A 26,741-nucleotide genomic window follows, 5' to 3' on the forward strand; every position below is an offset into this window, starting at 1 on the left:
TCAACATATCTGGATTATTCTGGATGCAACGGACAGAGAAGCCAAGCAAGCTGGCCTAACTGAGAGGGATGATGCCATAGCCCAAGGCAGGCTGGTGTCCAATTGCTGTGATCAGGCACGTTCCTCCCCCAGCCCACCGCCCCCCCACCCCCACCCCCCCGTTGGCTCTGACGCACCCATGCCCGTATCCCATGTTTCCCAGCCGGCGTATCCACCAGCTGTCCTCACGGCTGGGACACAGCACGGGGCAAATAGGACAGCCACACGCTCAGCTCCTGGTCTCCTGGAGCACTGGTCTAATGGTGACAGATCGACGACAACAAAGTCCACGAGACTAAACGAGAATATGTCAAATACAGGGAAAATTTATGGAAAAAAGGAGAAACAGGGCAGAAAAGCAAAACAAAAAACCGTGAGGAGTCAGACGACCAGACTGCTGCTCTGGGTGAGGGGGTCAGGTTCAGCCTCTAACATCTGAGCCGGGCACTGGGTGACGAAGCAAAAGGCAGCCACAAGGGTGGGGTGGGCGGTACAGGAGGGAAGAGAGAGCCCAGAAGATCTTTCCGCCCTTTGTTTGATTCCTGACGCCTTGGGAAAGAAGCCTACATTTACTGAGCAATCTCAGGGCAGGCTTTTCCGACGTCTCCACGGTATTTTCCTTGTAAAGCCAATAAGAAAGTGCTTTGGCGAGGGAGACCGAGTGCCTCAAGGTTTTCTTGAAAGCACACGCAAGCCAGGCCCTCCTGAGGTGTAACAATGTGCTTGCAACGTGCCCAGCACGACCTGTTGGTGAAAAAACTAAAATTTCTCACGTGTATACATTAAAAAAAAAAAAAAAATCTCCATGTAAATGCTTTCTTTGACTTTTTGCCCAGGATCCATTGCAAAAGTGCTTCTGTTTAGAAAGCATAGTTCAGCCAAAATCCAGTTTGCTTTTTAGGAAAAGTGGAGGGAAAAAACCAAGAAACGTGGGGCATTAGGCAAACCGGCATGAGCGTCTGTCACTGTCTGTGACACAGGCTGGGACAGCTCATTCTCCATGGCGGGTACCGCCTACAAGACCATGTGGAGTGGAGGGTGTTCTCCCGGACGGAGGGGTGAGGCCGGAGAGGCAAGGAGGGCAGAGCAGTGAGGTGCGTACCGCCCCCCAGTCACACGGGCTCTCCGTCACGGACGCCAGCGCCAAGTTGTGACAAACAGCTGCACCCAGGAGACCGCGCTTGTTGGCTTCTGCGACTTGAACACAGCTCTCCCCCTGCGGTGGTTCCAGACCCAGGATCCCAGGACAGCAGGGCGTGTACCTGCCCCTGACCCCTGCCAGGGCCTCGCCCCTTACTCCCCCTCCCCCCAACCACAAACCCCTGGCTGCCACCGTTTACTCCGACTCGGTCCCCTGCGGCCTCTGAATAACCAGAGAAGCCAGTGTGGTGGCAACACCCGGCAGGTTACGGGACGCAGACACAGCAGGGCTGGGACATGTCGGCCGTGAGCCACTGGCTGACTCTCTACTCGTCAGGAGGTCCTGGGCAGTGACACAAGGCCGGGCCATCCTGGAGAGGCCTGGGCCCAAAGCCGCTCACACAGCAACGCTCTGCCGAGTCCCGCTGCCACGCCCCTCCAGTTCCACGGGGACCGGAGCAGCGCCCCATCACAGGTCGGCGACGGCCGGGCGACAGTCACCCTGTGGCTCCTGCACGCGGCCGCCCGGCAGGTCGCTGGCCCTCTGCCGCCTGGCCAGTGCCACCGTCACGGTGGCCGCCCCCAAGCGCAAGCCCTGCAAGCGGGAGACGGCCTGCTGGGCGGAGGCCGGGGCCTGGTAATGCAGGAGGGCCCTGCCCCGGGGCCCCTGCCAAGTGAGCCTCTGGGGGACCGCTCCGAGTTCTCGGAGGGCTCTCTTCAGCTCGCTCACTCGGGCGTCCCGGGGAAGGTTCCCGACGCAAACGGTGCCAGTGGGCCCGTCCTCCCCCTGCGCAGGGCAGGGTTCTGGCAGGGGTGGGTCCCGGGGCCCCCGGACGGCGCTCAGGTGAGCTGGCTGCTGGCTGCTGGCTCCCAGGAGGCGCCGGGGCTCGTCCCGGAGGGTGACGTCTTTCCCAGCCTGCTTCTCTCGGTGACGAAGGCTTTGGAGTACTGGGATTTTCCCCATCACCTCCCAGCTGATCTGAAAGAGCAAAGCAGTCCCAGCTGTTCTCCGGGGGTCCCAACACGGTCACGAACAGAGGAGAAATCAAAGTCGCACGGGGGCCTCTGCCGCACACGCTCAGGTAAGCAGTCTCGGCCATGCTGCCCTAGGGGCCCACCCTGGCCCTCTGGGAAGCAGGACCCCTCGGTCCCCGTCCTGCCCCAGCTTAAGTGAAATCTGGGACCCCGAAGCCACTTCAGACTGTGCCCGACGTGCCACGGCAGCTGGCAGGAGTGGAACGGTTTTTTTTACTTGGGAAACAGAAAAGCGAAGGCCTCCTATGCAGAAGGGATAGCGGGGAAGGTCAGTGGAAAGAGGGTGACGGGTCACAGGTGGCAATCCCCCTGGTGACCTCCATGATAATCGGGGCTTTCTGCCTCCATGCCAGCCCCTCCTCCCAAGTCCCCACCCTGTGGGTGGGATGAGCTCTTTCACGGGGCTCCCTGGGGCCTCTCCCTTCCCCCCACTCCTCCACTGGAGGAGCGTTCCTCAGGGACCGAACCTTTCAACGTGTTGCCAAAAATGCAGAGACAAGGCAAAGCTGAAACAGAACGCCACTTCTGAAAACTTTCTAGCAACGGGTTCATCAAGCTACAAAGCAGCCCTACACGAAACGTTAAGTCTCAATGAACAGGATTTCTACTTTGGCTCTTTGGGAAGCTGCAACAAAGGAGGCGATAAAAGCACCCCGAGACAGGAGGCAGGGCCCCCCTCGAGTACCGGGATGGACAAGTGGGGTCCGCGCACAGAGGCGACTGACTCGAGCCCGCTTGCCACATGGCAAGCCCTTCAGGTTAGGCTGAGCCTGGACGACTGAACCCGGGACAAAACCCGTCTTCTGTCGTTTAAGGAATCACATGGCAGAAAAGGAAGAGAAAGGCACTGGTGAGCCCTTCTTAGCAATCCCCAGTCTTTACAGATGCGTTCTGTCCTGCGTTAGGGCACAGAGCTTGTACATGACCAATTACAGGGCATGGTGGGCAATGGTCCCAACACGGGACTTCCCACAAACGTGGGCACGTCAGGATACGTATCAGCGTACGAGCCGGATAGATGTAACTTCCCTCTACAAGTAAATAGCCCACCTAGTAATGATGTTCTCTTTCCATTCAGAACCGTATGTCACTAGAGTAATGGTTCTTATCCCCGGCAGGGGTCAGACACCTTGGGAGAGAAGCCGGGGTTCCTTCCCAAGGAGGAGTCCCCTGCAATTCTGGGCGCAATTTGCCAGTCTACTCCGGGGTCTCCAAACCGCAAGGGGCACACAGGCCCCAGGTTAAGGATCAGCGATTTAGAGAAAGGGTCAAAGAGACTCAAACACCCAAGAACGGTCGAGCCCCTCCTCGCAAACTTCAAGGCTGCTGGTCCTCATTAATCTGGCACCTGGTTCTCTCTGCCAGCACTAAGTGGACAACACGCCCACCTTGGCCCACCTCTCCGCTGGCTCAGATCCCTCTCCAAACGGACACCACCCTCGCTCCCGGGCACGGCCACGTCAGAAGCCTCTGTGCCCGGTTCTTGCCCACTCACGTCCTCAGAGCAGCACAGAGACTCTCAGCCGTCACAGAAAGACCCTGTTCAGAGACAACCTCCCCCTAACGTTTCCCAGTGTCGAGACGCCAAGAGACAAGCAAAAACCACGTCTGCATGGACACATGCGTGAGATGAAGCTTCTCTTTTCTAATCAAAAGGGATCTTTCTTCCACTGGACTCTCTGCAATTCTCCCGAACTGATTCACTCAAAGGTGACAGAGCTCCCAGGCCAGTACCCTGGAGGCTCTGGTCCCAAGGCGTCCGGAAGATGGCCTGGTCCAGCAACCGACCCTCCCACACCTCCATTCTACCTTCTTAAAGAGTTCACATTCCCGTGTCCTTTCAGAGTACTTAAAAACAGATTGAAACTGGTCATAATCAGATTCTTTTTATTTTCTAAGGAATCTCTACACTCGACGTGGGGTTTGAACTCACAGCTCTGGGATCAAAAATCACGTGCTTTTTTTTAAAGTTTATTTTGAGAGAGGGAGAGAGCGTGTGCCGAGAGTGATCAGGGGAGGGGCAGAGAGGGAGAGAGAGCATCCCAAGAAGGCTCTGCACTGTCTGCCTGTGCAGAGCCTGACGCGGAACTCAATCTCACAACCGTGAGATAGTGACCTGAGCCGAAATCGAGAGTTGGACGCTTAACTGACTGAGCCACCCAGGCGCCCCAAGTCACATGCTCTTCCAATGGAGCCAGCCAGGTGCCCCCAAACTGGTCATATAGGTTCTTCAGGATGTCTTGAAGTTACCAGATCTAGTATTTAGGAAGGATGACCCAACTCAAAGTTGCAATTACAGTCGGAGGAAACGTGTGACTACGTACTTCTGTGGCAACGCTGAATGTCGTTCCACCCAACACCCGCGAGGCCAGATCTCCTGGTAACAGCACTTGCGCCAGCACCCGCTCCGAGCGGTCTTGGCCGGGTGATCGCCCCACATGCTGAAACCCCCACGTGCTTCTGCCCAGCGAACCACGGGGCTCCCTCCGGCAGAAGCTAGCGTTCTCAGGGAACCTGACCCAGGGGGCGAGGTTCCACACTCAGGCAGCAGAGATCCATTTAAAAACGCGTCACGGGGGCGCCTGGGTGGCTCGGTCGGTTAAGCGGCCGACTTCGGCTCAGGTCATGATCTCACGGTCCGCGAGTTCGAGCCCCGTGTCGGGCTCTGTGCTGACAGCTCAGAGCCTGGAGCCCGTTTCAGATTCTGTGTCTCCCTCTCTCTCTGCCCCTCCCCTGTTCATGCTCTGTCTCTCTCTGTCTCAAAAATGAATAAATATTTTAAAAAATAAATAAAAAAATAAAATAAGAACGCGTCACATGGGGCAAAAGCACACCCGCTCCGCACCCCACAGGGGGGCGCTGTATCCCAAGCAGGCACAGGTACACACTGCGAATGGCTGAACAACAAAAATGTTTTCACTGGGTACGCATTCTGAGCTAAGTCTACAGCAACCGCAAACACACTCAGACACACACCCCACACACACACACACACACACACACACACACACACACACACCCCCTTTACAAGGGGAAATGCCAACTGCGTCACCGTTGCCTAAAACTGCTGGTCTCAAGACAGGATGGTTTCAGGTAAGGAAGGACAAAGCTCAGCGTCGGCTCATGCTTGCACGCCCACACGTTCTCAATGGAAAAATCTCCCCGACTAAGAGGTGGCCACTTTTGCCACTTTCCCAGCTGTCTGCCATTTCTGGGCTCTTTGCGGAGCGGCTGGGGCTGACGGCTGTCCCACAGCTGACACAGAGGCCTCTGTGCGCGGCTAGACGGGCTGGCTTCACGCTCAGGACAGTCCACGCGGTGCTACGCTGTTTTTCCTGGCTGGCCATTAGGAACATTTGCTACATCTGTGAGTGTGCCATGTGACACGAAAGATTTTTGCCTATTAACCAAACATACAAATACGTTTCTGCCTTTCAATAACTAATCATTCCATTAAAAGATAGTATAGCGAATTTAACTTTCTTTTATGTGCCAAAACCATTCTCCACTGACGTTTTACGAAGATCGTGCATAAACATACGTTCTCTTTAAAGATTAAAAATCCTGTCCCCTAGAAATACATGCTAAATCCAATGCAGATCAGCAGCCTAACTCTCAAGGCACCTGCGGCCAACTCAGAAGGAAGACTCCGGTTCTAACCTTGCCTCCGCCAACCCCTGGCTTCAGAATTTCACACCTGTTGCTTTTCCCGACTCTCCCTTTACTTGAGCAGAAGATACAGAGACTGGGAGGGAGGATCCTCACTCTGAAATGCTAGCACACGTTTGAGCTATTGCTGGCAAAGGAACAGGAACACCATACGTATTTCTCATGTGACATACAATGTCCACACAAATTACTACTGCCACACATGAGACCAACACTTGTCATTCATGGATCGAAAATACTTTTATTTAAAAAAATTTTTTTAATGTTTATTTATTTTTGACGGGGGGAGGGAGGGACGGAGGGAGACAGAGCATGAGAGGGGGAGAGGCAGAGAGAGAGAGGGAGACACAGAATCCGAAGCAGGCTCCAGGCTCCGAGCTGTCAGCACAGAGCCTGACACGGGGCTCGAACTCACCAACAGTAAGATCATGACCTGAGCCGAAGTCGGAGGCTCAAGTGACGACCCAGGTGCTTGGATCGAAAATTCTTTCAAATACGGTACTTTCAAATGAGCAAGGTGAAGTGACTCGAGTAACCAAGCATGCAAGAACACAGCACAGCTAATGAACGTGCTGTCTTCCAAAAGTCATTCCTGCCTCGCAGCATCTGTTGGCTAATTATAGTGTCTCCTGATTGTAACAGGGCTCAATTTGTACGTCTTTTTGCACAGAGATGATCAAAGGTGTCACTTAATAGAAAAGGCCCCACAGGGCCACTCCTTTATAATTATGCTCTTACTGTGGGTGCTGAAGGACCAGGAGGGCAGTGACCGCACACCATCGCCCCATCGCACGCCACGCCCACAGTCAGGAAGAGAGGGGCCGTTTGGGGGTGGCCACGGAATCACTACGCAACACGGGGTAAAATGGTGTTTACTTGCTGGAACACATGATCACCTCCAACCCGTGCCACACATGCCAGCTTCTGTCCGCACACTTCGGTGCCCGCCCATCCTATGCTGTTCGGAGGGTGGGGACAGCCCGACAGACGAGCCCACGAGCGCAAGGAGTCCCCTCCCACCGGGCCAGTTCGGAGCCGGGTGTGGCACGCGTTCCTGCCAGGCGGCTCCGGGCTCAGCTCCACACCGGGGCGTCCGCCGCGCGGGGAAGAGCGGCCCGTGTGGCCCCACCTCACGTACAGGCAGGTGCTCTGCACCAGCAGCTGGGGCAGGCCAGCGTCGCCCCCACGCACAAGCACAGGACTCCTGAGAACTGGGGCATCGTCTCAGGCGCCTGTTCTTACCCCCTGGGCGCGCGGCAAAGGGAGGCTTGTTGCAGAACTGGAGGCGAGCGCCCGGGGAGAAGGCTGCCCGCGGAAACCGTCTCTCCTCGGTAGTGTGGACGGGGGGCACGCGCCCGCTGTGGGAAATTCAGAAAACGGTGAACAGATATCAGAATCCCCCTCTTGGAGACGGCTACGGTTCACACGCGGGCCTACTCCCGCCCCTTCCTGCGCGGGTTCCAGCGCCACGGGCTGAGGACACACGACACCGCAAACGTGCAGAGACGCACACACTGCCCGTCCACCCGGCACATATCACACGAGCGTTTCCTCTCACCTTCAAATACTCTCAAAAGGCTGCGTGTACTTTAATGACAGGGTTGGCATCTGGGACCCTGACGCACCTCAGGGCCCTGCATTATATGGGATGCACGCATCTCTACCTGAATTTCTAAGTATTTCTCTAGGACAGGTTCCTAGAAGTTCAATTACTGGGACAAATACAGCAAATCTTTTTAAATGGAAGGATCGGCCTAAGTCCCCGGCCCCGTTGTAGGTGTGGCTCAGTCCACATCTGGCTGTTACTTCCAGACAACACTGTGATGCGGGATCGGAAAGCGGGCGTCTGCGTCCCAGGACGGCTGCTGCTCACAGAAGAGGTCCCTGTCCCCAAACCCTTTTCCTCAAGGCATGTGTCATTCTCAAGAAGTCAGTCAACCGGCGTGGTGACCATCTGGGAACAGCACTCCCTAACAGCTGTGGATGCTACAGAACTTTTTGTTTCTTTGAGCCTGTATACAAGGATGACCCTGGCAGAGCCCCATTTCCTCACTGAAGGACAAAATGAGTTGATCCGAGAAAGACAAACATCCAGACGTTGGTCAACAGAGTCCCACTGCTCCCTTCCGTAATCAGTGATGACACCTTTCCCACAATTACTGCAGGGAGCAAAGGGGCTGGGAAGCAGTCCTTTGGTCTGTGGCTTTGGTGGCAAGGAGCAGTCTCGTGGGTGCCCTGGGTCTCTCTGGAGCTGCAGCCACACCCCGTTGCCTGACCATGTCTCCAGGGTACCCTTAAATAAGTATCATACCCTCCATCTACCCCATTCTAGCTCAGCAGACGTCAATAAAGGCACGGGTCTCGCTGTCCTGAGGTCCGGTCCGGTGGGGCCATGCGAGGGGAGCGGAAGTGTCAGAAACAACCTGGAGCCCCACGCGCAGAGGGCCCCGTCCTGCTTTCCAGATGCTCGTCTGGGTCTAGCGGGCAGCCAGGCTCTTGGGCAGGACACTGCACTGCTCTGTCGTGACCCGCCACCTTGCAGCCCTGGGAGCGGATGGGGCTGTGCGGGGGCTCCAGCCAGAGCTAAGGCCTGCAGGTCACTTTGCACATGGCCATCCACATCTACCCGGGGGTTTGGGACCCACCTCAATGGCCGGGTCTCATACCGTCCACCGGCCAGCTGGGCAGAGATCCTGGGAGGAACACCTCCTTTCACCGGGTTGGACCTGCTGGGCCAGGGGCTCAGGGGAGGCAGCTTGTGGCTGGAGTGGGGCAGTCATGGCACCTTGTAGCTTAGACAGGGAAAAGTCCCCTGAGTTTGACAGGTCGGCAGGTGAGAGGCCACTCTGAGGGAACAGAGGAACCCACACGAACAGAGCAGACGCACTTTCCAGGAGGAACGTCTCTTTCTCCTTCACCGAGAGGCAGTGAAGGGCACACGGTGATAACGCACAGCCACGGAACGACTCGGGCCAGGCCCAGTCTTGGCTCAGTGAACGTCTCAAAGGGGAACCGTGAGGACGCTGCCAGCACCAACAGTGTCCAGGCACGTTTCTCACAATTACCGACTTCCATTTCACGCCTGTGACAGCCACGCCGGCAACAAAGGGCAAGTTTAGCCAGTGCTTCCGTGCTCTGCCTGTGGGGTCAGCACCGACGCTCTCCACGCTACAGATAAACTAATGGGGGGGGGGGACCTGCAGAGGGTGCACCAAGGTCACAGATACAGCGACTGAGAGGCCCTACAGTGGCTGCTGGGCTCTCCAAACTACTGCGCCCCCTGGTCACCCGTCTTTAAAATCACAAAGCACTTGGGGCGCCTGGGGGGCTCCGTCGGTTAAGCGTCCGACTTCAGCTCAGGTCACGATCTCGCGGTTCGTGAGTCTGGGCCCCACGTCGGGCTCTGTGCTGACAGCTCGGAGCCTGAAGCCTGCTTCCGATTCTGTGTCGCCCTCTCTCTGCCCCTCCCCTGCTCATGCTGTTTCTCTCTCTGTCAAAAATAAATAAAACATTAAAAAAACTTAAAGTCACAAAGCACAGGCAGAAAAGAGGACAAGGTGGGTCAAGGGCCCCCCCTCCCCACTGCCCAAAGGAACTACAGCTGGACAGCAGAGTCCATACCCGCTGGCCCCCAAGCGGGAGCACCACGTGCCTCTCTCAGAAGGTGGGACAAAGGCCAGGGGAATCGAATGCTGCACAATCTTTGTGTATTAAGAACGAGTAAAAAAAAAAAAAAAGAAAACGTATCACACTTTGTGCTTATTTCGTAACCTTCATCTGGGAGGTCTACAGTGGTTAGAAAAAAACTGTGATTCCAGATATTCCACAAAACAGACGAGAAGCAAACTCGGGGATTCTAATACCCACACGACAACAGTCTACGGGTAGAATATCCACAGGAGGATATGCCAACGTGTATCTCATAGTCCATCTGAAATCAAACCGTATCCTACGACTGAACTTCCCCACCCTTTCCCAAATCCTCAGTGGAATTCAGGGGTTCCCAATGTCAGTGAAAATTCCTTCCGGCTGCACACAAAGCGAGGCCAGAACAGAAGCCCCAGGGACTGGAGAAAGTTGCTGCTTTCACATGACCCCGTGCAAAGGGACGCCCTGTGGTGGGTGAACTAACACAGGACCCCAAAATGAGAAATGGCCTTTTAAAAGTTTGAGATTCTTGGGGCACCTGGGTGACTCAGTTGTTTAGTGAAGCATCCGACTCTTGATCTCGGCTCAGGTCATGGTCTCACAGTTCGTGAGTTCAAGCCCCATGCTGGGCTCTGTGCTGACGGCACAAAGCCCGCTTGGGATTCTCTCGCTCCCTCTCTTTCTCTCCTCCTCCCCTGCCTGCACATGCTTTTTTTCTCTCTCTCAAAATAAACAAACATTAGATAGATAGATAGATAGATAGATAGATAGATAAAAGTTTGCGATTCTTGTGACACCAAGCTGGCTTAGTCGGTAGAGCACACAAATCTTGACCTCGGGGTTGTGAGTTCAAGCCCCACGTTGGGCGTGGAGCCTACTTAAAAAAAAATAGTAAAAATAAAAAATAAAAGTTTGAGATTCTTGCTCAGGCCTCATTAGCAATCGATCTTCCAGGAAGGGGCTGAAACAGTGGGGGCGTCAAAAACCAGTAAAGGCCCCAACGCCCTACGTACAAAGTATGGCTACTTCTTTGGGATCCCTGGTTCATTTGGTTTTCTTTTACACACGAGGAGTTATCTTCACCTAACACGACCAATAACATCACCTGTTGATATTTTTCTTGTTAAAATCAGCAGAATGTGACCATGACTATTCCCCAAAGCAACACATCTTTGTTTTTCTTCCTGGAGAGGCCGCCCAGAATCTTCCTAATGTGGGCTGCAGTCGGCCTTCCGTCTATGAAGTGCCGTCCTCCAGGGGACCTGTAGCCTTGCTGTAGTCAGCCTCTTGTGTAACCTGCCCCGACTCACATTCTCAGCCATGAGCAAAGGCCACCTTGCTCCTGTGACCTGTGTATCAGCCTCCACTCAGAGCAGCTGTGGCCCCGAATTCCAAGTTAAACCCAAGTTCTCAGGAGAGACACCGAGGGACATCTTAATACTCACTAAGGGTGCCACTGGCTTCCCCACGGTGCTCAGCACGCACTCGGACCCCCACCGGCCCACTTTCAGGTCACGCCTGCCTCTCCTCTCTGCTTTCGTCGGGCTAACCTAGAAGGAGCCCAGAACTGCCTGGCCGTGGCGTCTGTGGGAAGGCCCACTGGGCCGTAGCATTTCATTTTGGTGTCAAGCTTGGAGGTGGAGGTTACGGGGTCTCCATGCCCAAGGGGAGGCTGCTTTCCAACTCTGGGCAATTCGGGTTCCAGGGATGGAAGGTGTGGAACAAAGGCTTCAGTTCATACCAAGCCCAAGCTGTGCCCGTCTCCTCAGTAGCTCTGGCCGGCAGGCGGGGCCCTAACCTGCAGGCTGGCCTCTGGGACCGACTTCCTACCGCAGACTATCGTGCCGTGTGCCGTGCAAATGCTGCGGATAAAAGTCACCAAGGCATCAGCTTACGAAGGCCACGGGTACCGCGTGGACAGCCAGGTCACACGAGACAATCTGGGACTCCCAGCGAGAAAGCCGACGAGGCAGCAGGAGGCTGTGGCCAGGACGGTGGCACGCAGCCCTGAGATGAGACCCGCCAGCAAGGGTGTCGGGGCATCGGCCCTCCGAGTGGGCAGCTCTTTCTGCCATGGACAGCTGGTGCCCTGCGGCGGGAGACCTTGCACCTGCCTGCTTACCAGAATCCCACAGGTTTGCAAAGTATATTCTTGGGCCCATGCCGGGAGACAGATTCAGGAGCTCAACTGTTCAAAAGCTCGCGGGTGATTGTAACGCACAGACACGCCAGGCCTGGGGACAGCTGCCATGCCAAAGGACGCCACACAGGTGGGGATGCCTCTGAGCTACAGGCCACTGCCGGCCACGGCACCCACCTTGGACCATAAGATTCCCGTTGGCTTTGGGCGCTCACACCCCGTGGCAATGACTCTCGTCGGAGTGAGAATGTAGTCCACGGTGAGGTCGTGGTCCTCGAGCAGCGCTTCAGGTATGTCGATGACCTGGTCAAACAGAAGGGGGTGAGGGGGCTGGCGGGCACACGGCTCCCGTGCTCACCGCACACACAGTAGACGCACGTGCCAGGCCCGAAGGGAGAAGGCCGCACCCGTCATGCTGCCAAACAGATCCGGCCCCCGCTGATGGCCACCACTCGCGACAGCCGCGGAGCGAAGGCAGAGACCACTCCGTCTCTGTCTCTCTCCCTCCCTCCCCTCCCGCTCTCTAGGGTGTGGCAGTGGCTCTGCTGGGCCCGTACACGGGCAGCACCTGGCAGTCGTGGACGATGGTGACCACTGGTGTCTCCGGGCCGACCGCTCCCATCGACACCATCATGGCATATTCCAGATCAGCGTAACCTTCTCCCTTCCCAATTCTCCAACCTGAGAAACACGCAGAGCATCAGTAGTATCTCCGGAGTACATGTTTCATTAGGTCACAGTGGAAGCAGAAACCGGGACCCAGTATCCCCGGCCCCTCCTCAGAAACTGCCACAGAGAGCCCACGGGCGGGCGGCCCCCCAGTAGTGGGGTTCAGGGGACAGAAGACACTGCGCATGCACAGCGGTCAGCACGCAGTGACGTGAACCTCGAGCCCTTTAAACGTGTTACAAGAGGAAATGGAACCTTGTGTTTGTATGAGCAGAACTCAGGTTTAAAAGTAACGAAAGAGCGGTTTCTAAAAAGATTAAGAACAAATTTCTACTAAACACAGAATCTTTTTAAGCTATTTCTCTTGGAAGAGAAATAAAAACGAAAATGAGGGACAGGCGATTTAAGACGGCATCACTTTGCCTTGTGAAAAGCGCCACAGGGGGGCGGGGCCGGCGGCCCTGGTCCCAAACTGCAAAGTCCGAGGTGGGGCGAGCGGAAGGCTGAGCCCGAGGCTGGACGAGAAGCTACGCGGCAGGAAGGAACGCGGCAAGACGGGAACCTGGCTCCCAAGAGGATCGACACCGTGCCGTTAGGAAGCCCGTGACACTGCAGAAATCCTGACTTCTGCACAACCTCAGCATCAGCATCATCACAAAGGGCATCAGTGCTCATGGGTCTAAAATGCTGGTCTGTCACGCAACTCTTACAGTCACCAACGTCCAGCCACGCGTGAAAATACACGAGACAAAGACAGTTCCACGCAGAATTGTCTGAGTCACAAAGGATGTGGACAGTCTGCACGAAGAGACAGGCAGGTGAGCAGCAAACACAAGAAATGACCACCTTTGCTCACCATGGAATGCAAATCAAGCGGCAGGTGGCACACGACGGCTCACTATGGGACAGGTAAGCACCAGAGTGTGGTTATTCTAGTTACTGGCACGGGAGCAGGGAGGGAGGCGAGGTGGGTTATGTGGCTGCAGCCACCGGGGTTGAAAGTCCACCCTTTGCCTCGGCAATTCACTTGCTAGGATTATGCCACGGAAAGCCCTGGAAGGCACCACAGACTCAACCCCAGGACTCTGGCTCCCTTTAGCGTTATCTGTAAGGGAAAAGCCAAAACCAAACCCTGGTGACACCTTAAGTGCCCATCAGTCTGCAGGGACGGACATCATCTGGCAGGACACACAGTGCCGCATGTGCTGCTGCCCCCTTCTGGGGAAACAGAGTCAGCACAAACCACCCCAGAGAGAACGCAGGACACGTGTGGACTCACAGGCATCTCTCTCACAGACACAAGGAACTACGGACGGTGGACGCCTGGGAAGGGCACGGGTGATGCTTTGAGAAGCGCCTGATCATCTTTGAAAAGAAGGCCCTGCTAACTGCCCCTTGCCAAGAGCACGGCCCCAAGCCTGTCCCCGGGCCTCGCGGCCTCTGGGAAGCCAACCCCAACCTACCCAGGGCTGTGCTGCCCCTCCTCCTCTCCTCTCCCGCTGCACCCACCTCCGCCACCTGGCACGTAAGGGCCAGCCCTGAGGTCGCTTCCCAGATGATGCCCAGCTCGAGGCCTTAGGGTCCCTCTGCTGACCCTCGCCGGTATCAGTGCTCACTTCCGTGTCGGGCACTGAGCACATCACACCGCAGTTCAGCCGCTGTGTCTGCTCTTCCCAGGCCCTGCGGCCCAAGGCAGAGACCACCCAGAGCTGGCCTGACACGGGGCCCAGAGCAGGCACCCAGGAGACGTGTGCCTCTGGGGACCCATCCCCAATGACACAGACAGAGCGCGTAACTGGAATACAGAGAAAGCAAAAGCGCGAACGAAGCACTACAACGGCTCCCCTACTAGGGCAGAGTGAGAGACAGAGGCGAGCCCCCCGCCCCCCGCCCCCACTCCCCCCCTCCGAATGGCAAAGCACCAGGCCTCCCGGTCAGGTTCGGGACAACACGCGTCGCCCAGAGGCCGCCGCTTCCTAACGGAAACAAAGTTTAGAGCCTGACGTTTTCCCATTCACTGGAGGTTCTCCAAAACCAACCATTACTGACACACTACACACAAATCCAGCTCTGGTTCCAGGTAGCTTAAGAACAGAGGAAATATCTCTCACCACCTGAACAGAGATGATGTCACTTTATTTTTCCTGCTAAGAAAACTGAAAACACTGTAAAGGTATTGAGTGTGAGGGACAAAATGAATGAGAGAGACAGTGGTGACTCAGAGGACAGGAACGTGTCCAGAAACTGAAATTACTTACCGTCAGGGTCTAGGAGACGGAGAGACAGCAGAATGTCACGCTGCAGGTCACGGTGCGATTTTAACCTTACCTTTTTCAGAAACGGCAACGGACCCCACCACCACCAAATCCACAAGGACCCTGGAATCCAAGCCCACGGGGGTGCTGTAGTTGCGCACGCCCTGCGAACAGAGACGTGGGCCTGAATGCTTCCCGGGCGGCGAGCAGCTGGCCCCCCTCACAGTCCACGGGCGAGGAGCTCGCAGGAGGCAAACTCGTGCCCTACGACAGGCACACAGCATCATGGGAGCGGCATTGAGGATAATTTCCCACAGTTTCTGCCCCAGGGCAGATGGCGCTTTGGAAGGGACAGCACAAATGGGTAAGGCGGTAATTTCACAATACGGAGCAAATCAGAGGAGTGCCGTGGTTAGAAAAGAGGGGGGGGAGTCACACGGAACCATGTGCAGACCCCTGTGCGCCCCGTGACCTCAGCAGGAGGAAGCTCTCTGACCCTCAATGTCGCCATCCGTAAGGCAGAGGCGCTGCCCACGGCCTCGTCAGGCTGCTGTGGAACGGAAGGAGGTGGCGGAGGTGATGCACTTCGTGCATGAGATGGGGCCAGCAAGCGCGTGGGGCAGACTCATTAAGTGTGAGATGCTGGGGGCCGCCACTGGCACGCAGAGCGTATTCACTCCTGAGATAGGACTCAACCCACACCCACCTAACGTACACACGTTTACACTGAGGGGGCCCGTATTTCAAGAACAAGGGGGCTGATGTGGTCCTGCGTCTCAGACGCGAAGGGGCACAGATCAGTCCGGCAACCAGATCACGGCCCCGCACGGACCCACGTCTGTGTCCCGCCCTCCACTGCTGGGCACTCGCCACCACACGGTGACAGCCGTTGTGCCACTCGGCTCTGGCAGCACAGACAATCAGCGCACCACGACCCGCATCCGTGCACACGCGCGGCCGTGAGGCTCTCTCCACGTTGCCATTTTCCCCAGCCAGGAAGAAAAGGAAAACCTCCTTCTCGGGTTCCGGTGCGTCATGTTGTAACAGAGCCCGAACTCGGCCATTCAAACCCTCCTGAAGCTCAGTCACGAGTGCTGGCCCGGCTCCGCTCGGGGCCCAGTCACACTTTCAGGGGCACGTGTGAGGGACCGGCCACCTGACCCGGGCCTCAACCCCAGGACGGGAACTGCGCTTACTCTCCCGAACCTACGACTGCTGTGCGGCTCATCACGCTCCCCGCCGGCTCTGGGAAACGCGAGTGCGTACCCGTGGCCCGTGCTGCCAGCCGCGGACCATCCCACAGGGTGCGTTTCTGAACACCAACCAGAAGCACGACCGTCTCTCGTTTTTCTACTTTGAATTTCCCTTTGCACTTTTTTCTACACGTGTTTTATTACCGTTCTCTATTACACGGGTTTTTGTAAACCACATCAGATTCTATTTTAGGAATAAAGTTATCGATAAGTAACAATAAGCGTTCAATTTTTAAACATCAGACTTAAGCGGAAAATCTCTTTTAAAAAGGAATATCTCTTAATTATACAGCTGGCTACAGACACAATTAGCCCACGGTCATACACCAGGAGGAAAATCGTGTTTAGGTGACACCTCTGCAGCCTCCACTGAAATGCCCCGTGTCGCAGAGCTGCTGATACACAGCCTTCAGCCGAAACCACTGAAGGAATGAATTCTACACCATTTATTGCACGATTCACATTTGACCAGCATTATCTGGCCAGGTGACCATCTTATCCTGCTTGTATTAAAATGATGCGATGGAAAAAATAAACAGGAATATCTTGATGCCTTAGTTTTCATTCCCAATAGATTAGGAATCAAAACGAGCGGGGGTCTATTCCAGGACTCTGAAACAAGTCACCAGATTCTATTTCTTCATCTGCAAAACACAAGGCAAATCCCACTACAGGGCAGCCTAGGATAGTATTTACACACTTCCGTTTGACTACACTGTGAGACACTCCGGAAAAGCCCGTCCCCGAATTACCCAAGTCGTTATTCAGAACTGCTGAGGCCACTTCCAGCTGAAGGGTTCTGCAAATCCCTGAGTCCCCACTTGCTCTGGTGGCAGTTCAGAAATCGCTAGGTACCAGACAGTGACAGGCCAACACGGGGAGGTGTCAGAGGCCAGGCAACTCATTTCCTCTTCCTTTTTAACGGGAACTTTACAATCTGCAAACCTGTGCCAGAGGGAAACCGAGCAGCTCAAGTGGAGCCCGTGTACCTGCGGTTCTTCGACGTGGCTCCTGTATCACGGGACGGGTGGATGCTTGTCCACTTCTGCTCATCTGGCTTTGCGGGAAATGAAGTTCAGTTCTGTGGGGCACTTTGCGCCCGCACTTACCTGAGAGGTGGCGCATTTTCTCAAGACGTCCTTCGTTGCGCCGGGCGGCGGCGTGATCTTATTAAATAACCCCGTTCTCAGCCGTGGTGTTGGCACCAACAATGTTTTTTTGCTCTTTTAAAAGAAAGACAATCAACGAATTATAAAGTTAAACCCAGGAACTTCTTGTGCGCATTTTTAACGTTTCAGGCGCAGAGGCAAGCTGCTGTGACTGGCATTGTTGGGGAACGACTTCTTTGCATGCCTAATTAAATACAAAGAGTCACTCGGGCCACTGGCCCACCCCACAGCTGGTCATCAAACACGAATTCTAGTCTACTTGCCACTCAAAATCGACAGGCAATGACGATGCAAATGGGCACAGAAGCCCAAGGATTCCAACCAGGCCCTTCCTGTGGCCCCTCCCCAGGGTTACACACTCTGTAGGTACAATGCTTTCACTGGGCACCTGCTGCCCGGCCTGAGCCTTCTTTCTGTCCAGCAGATTCCAATCTCATTATAATCGATATTTTGGATTGACCTGAGTCCACAGCCCCTTTTCTTCTATTTAGTTCCCAAATGCCTTGGTTCTCCAAGTGTGGTCCCCAGCCAGCAGCGGCCCCTGGACGCCTGTGACAAGTGACCAGAAGCTCAGGGGGCAGGCACACAGGTGACTCTGATGCCCAGGATGGTTCCAGAACCACTGCCACAAGCATCCCTGCAGATTATGCAGGGGCAGCCCATGAGCCAACTGTAAACTTATAAAATCTTTGGTGTAAAAAGAGTATATTTCAGTCTTTGTGCAGGAGATGACAGCCTGAGACCAACACAAGACCTATAAAATCGCGGGTTGGCATACTTAAAGCCACGACAGAGGAAATATTTCAACACAAGCCGTGACCACGTGCTCTTTTCGAGTGTGAAAGAGGTCTGGGTTCATCTGTAGTCTGGAGACACTGGTGTGCTACATATTATTCTGGTTATTCCCTCTTTTCTGGAAGCTTCTCACCTACCAGCTCAGCGGCTCTCAACCCTACCTGCGCTTTAAAATCACCTGGGGAGCCGTCTAAGACTTAGCCAAGGCCCAGGGCCACTCAGAGCCTCTCATTCAGAAGGTGACACCGGCAATGACTAGTTTTCACAGCTCCCTGGGTGGGGCCGACGGGCGGCCAGTGCTGGCCTGGCCAGCGGCTCTCAAAGCACCAGTGGGGTATCTGTTAAAAAGAGGCTCCAGAAACCGACTGAAGGTCTGGGAAACTGTGTATCCCCAAGAGCAGGCTTCCGTGTCCCCAGGCACCGGCTGTGGCCACGTGCGCCACCGTCCCTGCCGGAGCTCGGGAGGTGTCGCAAAGCCTGCAGGTCTACCTGCTTCCCAGGTGATTCTTAAGCTACTGAGTGTCCAGCAACAGCGAGGAGCCGGCGGCCCCGGAGCCCCAGAGCGCGGGGAGCACACGTGTCTTTTTCACCATCACGTCCCCGTGCTCTCAACCTGGAATAGAGCAGCTTCTCCGGCGTGGCCATTTCTCTCCCCTGAAGACAGAGAGATGGGGAGGGTGCTGCTACTCCATCCGCCACGTGGCTGTGCTCCTACAGGACGCCGGGACTCATCTCCAACCCACTCAAGGCTCTGACCTTGTGCTGAGGGGCCGACGGTTAAGAACCTCGCACACGGACAGAGCTGGCCCCGTGGTCACGGTGCGGGTCACGATCCCAGCCCCACCACTGCCGACGTGGGCCTCGGCCAAGTCACCTGACCTCTCAGGGTCCAGTTTCCTGTGTCACGAGGAGCGGGGATCTCCCCTACAGGGCAGCTGGTAGGATTTAATGAGGTGATACAGCCAAGTGTTCAGAGAGAGCTGTGCCCTTGCACACGGCGGGCACTCGCTGCAGGCCCTTCTCTGCTGCTGCAAAAATTACCTCATTCATTACAGTGAACTATTGTCCAGGAAAATAAGGCTGGCAAGACAGAATGCTTCCAGAAGAAAAGCCTAAATGGGGGTCTCCCCCTGGGGCTGAACCACAATCAGCAAACGTGAGGATTCCCCACACGCGAGCCTTGGAAGGGGCAGAGCAGGAGCCCCGCACCCCCTCGGTCGCCGCAAAATCACCTTCGGGTGCTCCCTTCGCCACAGGCTGCAGGGCGCCCCCAGGCCCGAGGCCTCGGGAGCCGCGGGAAAGCCGGCCTGCCACAAGGCGCACGGCTGCGCAAGGAGCTCCGGGGATCCCTGTTCACGTTCTCCACGGCGACTGGTCTCAGCAAAACAACAGCCACCATCACCTTGAATCGGTGATGTTACTACCGCTGTTATCTGCATGTTACTGCTTTTACGGTTTAGACTTAACTTACACGTGTATTTTGGTTTTACGGTTGCATGGGAGCTATGAGCGTTTAAGTTTATACCGTTCTGTTTACACGTACTAAGCTAGTGAACTGACAGCAACCCTGGGGGAGTTTTTTTTTTTTTTTTTTCTTTAACAGGGGCCTACATATTTTAGGAAACGCTGTTCTGATTTGTATATTCTGGAGATGTCATCAGATCTCTCACTCACGGGTTATCAAAAATGTCAAAGAATTATGATATAAAAGCAGCAGAAGTAAATAATCTTTCTCTTCTGACGAAGCACATCCGATTTAAGAATGCTCGAGGTGACCGTTCTGAACATCTTTTACCTGTGGATTCAGGAACACTCGTGACTTCTGACAGACAAATGAAAGACACGTGGACCGTTCTCAAGTAAAACTCCCAGGGTGTCCTGCACTGGAGGGAGTCAGAAGCCCCATCTTCCCCAACAGAGGCTTGCGCCCATTTGCAGGCACCTGGAGCCCGCATCTCGCCAGCGGCCAGGGCTCTGGCTCAGGAAAACGGGGTTACCTGCAGCGCCAGCAGCCGGATGCCTTCCAGAGGTTTGTCGGGGTCCACTTTAACTTCCCGTGTTCTGGCAAAAACTTCTAGGTCTCTGACGTTTTGGCAAGCCAGATAAGAGCCCTAGTTAGGCAAACAGACAGAGGTGCACTTACGTCGAGGACGAAGAAGCGAGCGTTTGTCTGGGGAGCGTCAGGATTGACCTTAATGGTTCTGGCCATTTTGAACGCCTGCAAGCGTGGGAGGTGCTCGGCAGCACGGGAAGCACCCTGTTTTTAAATGCAATTGCACATTACCGACAGGACGGCTGGATCCCGGGCCTACAGCACACGCGAGCGAGCGGCTGCTCTAGCTTTTCACCCAGACAGGCGGGGGGGGGGGGGGGCACTAATTCTCAGGCAATATCCAGGAGTCGCCCAGAGAAAAGTCTGGGAAAGCAGTCAGTGTAGAAAGGAGCTAAAAAAGCCAGCCTCACCCCAATTTATTTTTATTTTTTTAATGTTTATTTTCAAAGACAGAGAGAGTAAAAGAGAGAGAGAAAGCGTGTGCCACAGAGGAGGGGCAGAGAGAGAGAGGGAGAGCGGGAAACCCAAGCAGGCTCTGCCCTGTCAGCGCAGAGCCAACGTGGGGCTCGATCCCACGAACGGTGAGATCATGACCTGAGTGGAAATCAAGAGCCAGACGCTGAACCACCCAGGCGCCCCATCCCCAGTTTATTTTTAACTGAAATACGATATACATTCCAAAAAGGCGTAGACATCGTGTACAGTTTGATGAATTTTCACAAAATGAACACGCCTGTGTTTACTACTGCCTAAACCAAAAAAGAGCGGATTACCACCAACTCTCCAAGTTGCTTCCTTTTTAAACATTTTTTACTGAATCTGTGCACCTTTCTCTTTCTCCTGTACCTCACGGCAATTTCTCTCCCTGGGAAAACAAGCACTAAAACAAAACAAAGCAGCAACACAAATCATACAAAAAGCACGGGTTTTCGAAGCAACAGGGGCTTGTTTCCAAGAGGCCGGGGGTGGGGAGACGAGGTCCAGCCAAAATGGAGGATGACGGCAGGAAACGGCCACACATGCTTTGGGCTGACGGGGCATCGGTGTGTTTTCAAAAAGCGCTTTGTCGGGGCGCCTGGGTGGCGCAGTCGGTTAAGCGTCCGACTTCAGCCAGGTCACGATCTCGCGGTCTGTGAGTTCGAGCCCCGCGTCAGGCTCTGGGCTGATGGCTCGGAGCCTGGAGCCTGTTTCCGATTCTGTGTCTCCCTCTCTCTCTGCCCCTCCCCCGTTCATGCTCTGTCTCTCGCTGTCCCAAAAATAAATAAATGTTGAAAAAAAAAAAAAAAAAGCGCTTTGTCTTTCTTGTGGAAAAGGAGCCCAAATTAGGAGCTGTGTACGCTTGCCCGTCCAAGCAAACTTGTTTCCTGTGAACGCTACCACACACAGGCATCTCGGATTAGCTTCTATTCTGCACACGGGGAAACTGAGGCCTGGCATCACCGGGGGCTGCTGAGGCCTCCTTTCCAAAGAAACTGGCTGGGGCTCCCCTCTCAGAGCGCATCACTCGCTGCTGCTCTTAAGGAGCCGCTTGTGAAAAGGCACCACAATGACATGCTTGCAGCCAGGACAAGTGTCTTACTCCCTGTCAAGGGGTGAACAGGCCCCACAGCATCAGCTCGTGACAAGACGCCACCAACCGCCAACCCCGCGCAGAAGGGCCAGCGGCCGCGAGAGCGAAGCTTAAGTGACTGGGATGAGGGGCGTCTCAAACCAGAGGCCAGGCCAGCGGCACGGATTTCGCACCACTACTCACTGCCCACCCCACTCGGATGCACCACGAGGCAGGACAGTGACCGCATGACTATCTCGCTCACTCGGGACTCTCCTGTTTTCCTTCTGAATGCTCCGGGAAGGCTTCAGTACCTTGAAGTTGGGAATCCTGTGATGAACAGGCCGGGGAAAATCCGCTAAGTTTCGTGATTCCATGTAGTCCCAGATCTGTTCGCGAATGTCCTGTTTGGAAACACCTATGGCAACAGAGGGTGGGGGCGGTTAACGCGGCACAAGGGAGTCCCGCAGAGGTGCGGCCGCTCCAGCACGCTCGCGCCAGACCAAGCCAGCGCTTCTCATCTGCACAGCGAAAAATCAGGGTTAGTGATAAAGTCGCAACAGATTGGTAACGTCCGAAAACAGAGTAAACTCAAGACAACCCAGGTGTTTAATCCGGCCCTGCTGAAAACAAAACGCAATCCAAGCCCCACGCCCTGTCCTCGCTTGGAAATGCGTGTGCCGCTGGGTCAAGGCACTGCAATCCTCAGTCTGTCCAGCTTTGCCATGGCCGTGATTAGTGCGCTCGGCTGTAAATCCAGAAAGCTTGTCTTAAACCTAAGTGCTTTGTAAACCTATTATTTTGGATTACCAATTACAACCTCCTTTATTAGCGCAGGAATTTCTTTTTTCTATATCCAATTTAGGAAGGTGCATTTTTGGCAACAAATAATCTTTATTTGAGCAGAGCAGTGTTGATGAAATTTGCATTAACCACGTACTCTTCCTAAGAGTTAAGAACCATACGGAGCAGTCTCCGGTTAGGTACCAGCACCTTCCTATAGGCATATTTTTAAGTATTCACTTAATTTCCATTTTTGTTGGTCCAAAAGGATATCCTCGCACTTGCTCAGAAGTCTGTTTCAAGTCACTTTACTTACCACTTGACCTGTTTTCTTTTCTTTAGTATTTATTTTTGAGAGAGATACAGAGAGTGAGCAGGGGGAGGTACAGAGGGAGAGAGGGACACTATATCTGAAGCAGGCTCCAGGCTCTGAGCTGTCAGCACAGAGCCTGAAGCAGGGCTCGAACCCACGAACCGCGAGATCATGACCGGAGCCACTCAGGTGCTCCGTTGTCTGTTTTCGTAACAACTTGTTGTGCGGCCAGCACTGCGAATCATGAGGCAGGGGACTCCCCATGAGGGCATCTCATGCGCGGGTATGCTCTCAACACCAACGAGGGCGAGTGCTTCCTACCCTGTGCCGTCTGAAAGTCGCCGCAGGGACACACATGCATCGCTGTGGCTGGCAGTGAAAGCCGACCTCTTCTTTTCCGAGAACTTGGATGGTGTCCCTGACAGCTGACAGGAGGTGCTACAGGACTGTGTGCGGCTGGGACACCTCTCGTCACCTTCCTGGGTGCATACCTGGGGCAGGTACAACTTCACGGGTCCCGAGTCTCCCTTAAATGAGTGCAGGCTCTTGAGAAGCGACCCAAGGGAGCGGCCCAGGATCAGAGAGAACGGGGAGTTGCCTGGACGGGTGGTGGGATGGGGCTGGCAGCTGGCTTCCCCCCATAGACATTTCTGAACAGTGTGGCTTTGATTCATGTGAATCAGTCACACTCCAAAAGTTTATCTTTCATAACTGGACACTCTTAACACAGGCAAAGGGAGCTATACTGACAAGCCCCTCCCCTGGCCGCCTGCTGGCTACCAGGTCCCTTGCCCCAGGGCGGTCAGTGCACCCCTTGTTTTTTCTCCTGAATTCTTCCCAGGTACGTCTGGCCCCACACAGGAGACACTTCCTGTCACCACCTCTTCCTGAGGCGGCGCATCACGCAGACAGCCCACACTGCCCCGCACATTGGTGTTTTTGCCGGACATCTGGCAGATGGGCCCATGTGGTATACAAGAGTGCCGCTGTCCTCATGGGAAGCCGCACAGTTTTCCACTCTAGGGACAGGTCAAAATTTACCCAGACAGTCTCCTTCTGAAGGGCAACGGGTGGTTTCCAATCTTCGGTTACTGACGTGCACTTCGCCACCTGCTGCCCATTTTGCCCCCACGTGTTAACCCCCCACGTGTAGTTCTAAGGGGTAAGGGCCACAGCCACAGGCTTCCACTCGCCTACACCGTCTGGCTAGGCCTAGAACTCCCCAGCACAGCATTCGGCCCAGTCCCAGAACCTCTTGGGGCCACTGCAGGCGCCGCTGGTGCCTCGTGACCCTAGCTGTGCCTCTGGGCCGCTCCAGAAATCGGCGCTGCAGCTGTGGGAGCGCTTCGGGACCCGCGTCTATAAGACGCAGGCTGGGCTCACACTGCTGTCAGCCTGGGTGGGGCCACACAGCCAGTTTCCAGCACTTGGCTTGTCTTTCCCGCCGGGAGCTCTGTTGGCAAGTTGGCTCAGCTCTGTGTCCCTTGGGCAGACCCTCACTCTTCAGGCCTCAGCTTCAGCACCACCTCCAGGAAGCCCGCCCCCTTCCACTCTGCTCCAGTGCCTGGGGATCTCTTTGTCACAGGGTCACAAGGAGCTCTGGCCTGCAAAGCCTTGCTACGCACGTCGGCCCCATCTCCCACTATTCCTCGTTTTGGATTCAAAACGTGGCTCTAGCATTGTTGGTCCCTGGTTCCACACACCTGCCCACCTCTCTGCCTCTCAGGACTTGGTACCTCCTCTCCCTTCAGGGACACACCACATCCCCCTGGAAGTATTTCGAGGGCCCAGTCACAGACAGATGTCCCTCCTTCAGGAACTTGGAGCATCCTAACTGTCTGGTTTTTTCAAACACAATTACATTGGCACAACTATAAGATTACTACACTTATCACTTTCACTAACAACCCACAGGTGCTACAGTATCCCCAACACCGTGCAGGATGCTGTGTGGGACACAGGAAATATAAGAAATTGTGACCCTTGCTCTGGGGAGTCCATCACAAACATCTGAGTGACTCCCATTTAGAAAGCAATGGGCTGGTTGGAAGGTGCAGGGAGCCTGGAAGGGCACAGGTCCTCCTACATGTGGAAGGTTACAGAAACATGGGAGATGATTAGGATAATAAAAGATGACACATATTTATGTGTGACATGCCCGAACCCTGTTCCATAACTGCCTATTCACTCCCCTCAACAGGTTGTGGGCCCCGTCGGGTGAGCTAGGGTCTCACTCATCCTCTACCTCTGGCTCTGAGCTCAGTCCCGGCACTTGGCAGGCATGTGAACTACCAGCACCTGTTTACTGGGCGCTTCACATACTGCACACCTGGGAAGAGCAGAGGTTTATTTATTCCCAGACCCTGGCTCACTGTGGGCTTTAGTATTGGGTGTTATCCTTGCCAAGAAACCCTGCAACCATCACCAAAGCTCTTCTCCACGAGAGGAGCACAGGGGCAATGAAGCAAGTGTCCCCAGTGCCTGGACAGGGCCTGGTACAGTGACACCTCAGAAAACATTTAAGAGGGCGGTGATTTTTTTTTTTTAAGTTTACTTGTGGGGGGCGGAAGGGAGGGGCAGAGGGAGAGAGAGAGAATCCCCAGCGGGTTCCGTGCTGTCAGCGCGGAAAGGGGGGCTTGAACCCATGAACTGTGAGAACGTGACCTGAGCCGAAATCGAGCCGACTGAGCCCCCCAGGCGCCCCTAAGAGGACGCTGCGAACCGGCGTTTAAGATACATTGCTTTGCAGCCGCGCCCCTGCCCCTGGAAACCAAGTTAAATTGGTTTCCGGTGAGCCGTAAGCGCAGCTCTCACAGGTGGTAGTTACGACCGGCACGGGGCCCACCGACACCACCAGGTGCACAGCAAGTAGCCCTCTCTCTCTTCTCCCCATGACAGCGTCGGATATCAGGGTCGGAGACCACCGCCGGGTAGACCCCCCCCACGCCCCGCTGGGACCCCTCCGGGTGCCCCCGTCTCTCCGGTGGTCCCCGGCCTATCCCCTCTGGCCCCGCGCGCCTCTCCGGTGGTCTCCCGGCGGCCGCTCACCTACTCCCCACTCGGACAGTGGGTGACCCGGCGGCCCCTCACCCGCCCACCCCGTGCCCGTCCGGTGGCCCCTCACTCGCCCCCACGCCTGCCCCTCTGGTGGGTCCCGCCCGCGTCTCCAGCAGTCCCTCACCGGTCCTCCGCTCCATGACGACGCGGTCGGCGAGCGACGCCTCCAGAGGCGGAGTCGGCGCGGAGTGACGTCATCCGCCCGCGCACTCTCCCCGCGCCTGCGTACTGACCGCAAAGGGGGCGGGGCGTCGCCGCGGAGGCCTGGTGTGAAGGGCATGGAGTGCGCATGCGCGTGCGTCTCCGCGGGCGGGGTGGAGGGACGTGCGCAGAGAGCCTGGCTGGGTGCCCGGGCTGTCATTTGTTCACGGAGCAAGTCAGTGTTGAGCGCCCGTTCCCACGGGCGTTTGCAGGGCGCTGGGGCTACCGAGGTGAAGAAGCCCCCGGCCTCTCAGAGCCCACTGCCGATTCCAACACACCCGCCTTCTTTTCTGTTCCCCCAGAGGCCGCCTCCTCTGAGAAGGCAGCCTTGATTGCTCTTCCAGGATGTGATTCCTCTTCTCTGAGGACATACCGAGGGCATTTTAAGATGTCAGGTCGCTGGAATGGGACCCACTGCGGGTAGGATCGGGCCCAGCCCGGCCGCTGAGGGAGTCCGATGTGCTCCCTAGGGCCACACTTCGGTGAACACCCCTTGGTTTTACCGTGCGTGGCCTCTGGATCTCTAGAGACCGAAAGAACGTGGCAGCCTGCCTGTGCTCGGCACGTAGGGTGTGTCAGTCTAAGGGCCAGGAACTAGCTGCGGAGACGGCCAAGTCCGAACCCTCTCTGGGCTCCACCCCAGCGGGACCGAAGGAGGGTCAGTTGGCGGGGAATTCAGGCTTTAGGAAGATGACCCTTCCCAAAAGGAGGCCGTCCCAAACCAAGTCGCCAGTAGCCACCTCCCGAGTGATTGCACAACCTTAGCCGCGCGCCTCCTGCATCATAAGCTCCAAAGAAGGGGCGGCTACTTTTCAGAAGTCTATACCCAAAATACTTGCTAAGATCCTGGCAACTGGCAGCACGCTTGCAAAATAGGCAAAGCGTTTCAGCGTCCACCTCCAGATGCGGGAGATGAGGTTCTGGGTGTTCCAGAGACTTCCTCAAGCTCCTACAGAACGGATCCTATGCCCTT

General features: G+C 55.5%; 1 protein-coding gene across 2 annotated transcripts; it reads right to left on the bottom strand.

Annotated features, from left to right (window-relative positions):
- Nucleotides 1–356: 356 nt before the first annotated feature.
- Nucleotides 357–25,752, bottom strand: MTHFSD (methenyltetrahydrofolate synthetase domain containing). Of its 2 annotated transcripts, XM_047078883.1 has the most exons (8): nt 25,692–25,752; nt 21,729–21,832; nt 19,810–19,923; nt 16,958–17,071; nt 14,669–14,759; nt 12,240–12,352; nt 11,849–11,974; nt 357–2,158 (listed from the first exon to the last, which is right to left on the bottom strand). In XM_047078883.1, exons 1-8 carry the CDS (start codon nt 25,705–25,707, stop codon nt 1,649–1,651), a joined length of 1,188 nt encoding a protein of 395 aa, XP_046934839.1. In that variant the 5' UTR covers nt 25,708–25,752; the 3' UTR covers nt 357–1,648. The 2 variants fall into 2 exon arrangements, with proteins under 2 accessions (XP_046934839.1, XP_046934840.1); XM_047078884.1 differs by lacking the exons at nt 19,810–19,923; nt 21,729–21,832; nt 25,692–25,752 and having other exon boundaries at nt 14,669–16,793; nt 16,958–17,038.
- Between the last annotated feature and the right edge of the window lie 989 nt (nt 25,753–26,741).

Source organism: Lynx rufus, unplaced genomic scaffold (assembly GCF_022079265.1).
Source record: "Lynx rufus isolate CCGP_SWC_20201006 ecotype Redwood Valley unplaced genomic scaffold, mLynRuf1.p SCAF_16, whole genome shotgun sequence".
Classification (NCBI taxonomy): Eukaryota; Metazoa; Chordata; class Mammalia; order Carnivora; family Felidae; genus Lynx; species Lynx rufus.

What these genes read in the sequence shown, in the direction of transcription:
- MTHFSD (XM_047078883.1), bottom strand. An exon ending in TCCGGCTGCTGGCGCTGCAG is followed by an intron (nt 17,072 to 19,809) that starts GTAACCCCGTTT and finishes TTCTTTTAAAAG; the next exon opens with AGCAAAAAAACATTGTTGGT. An exon ending in CGTTGCCGTTTCTGAAAAAG is followed by an intron (nt 12,353 to 14,668) that starts GTAAGGTTAAAA and finishes CGTGTTTCTCAG; the next exon opens with GTTGGAGAATTGGGAAGGGA.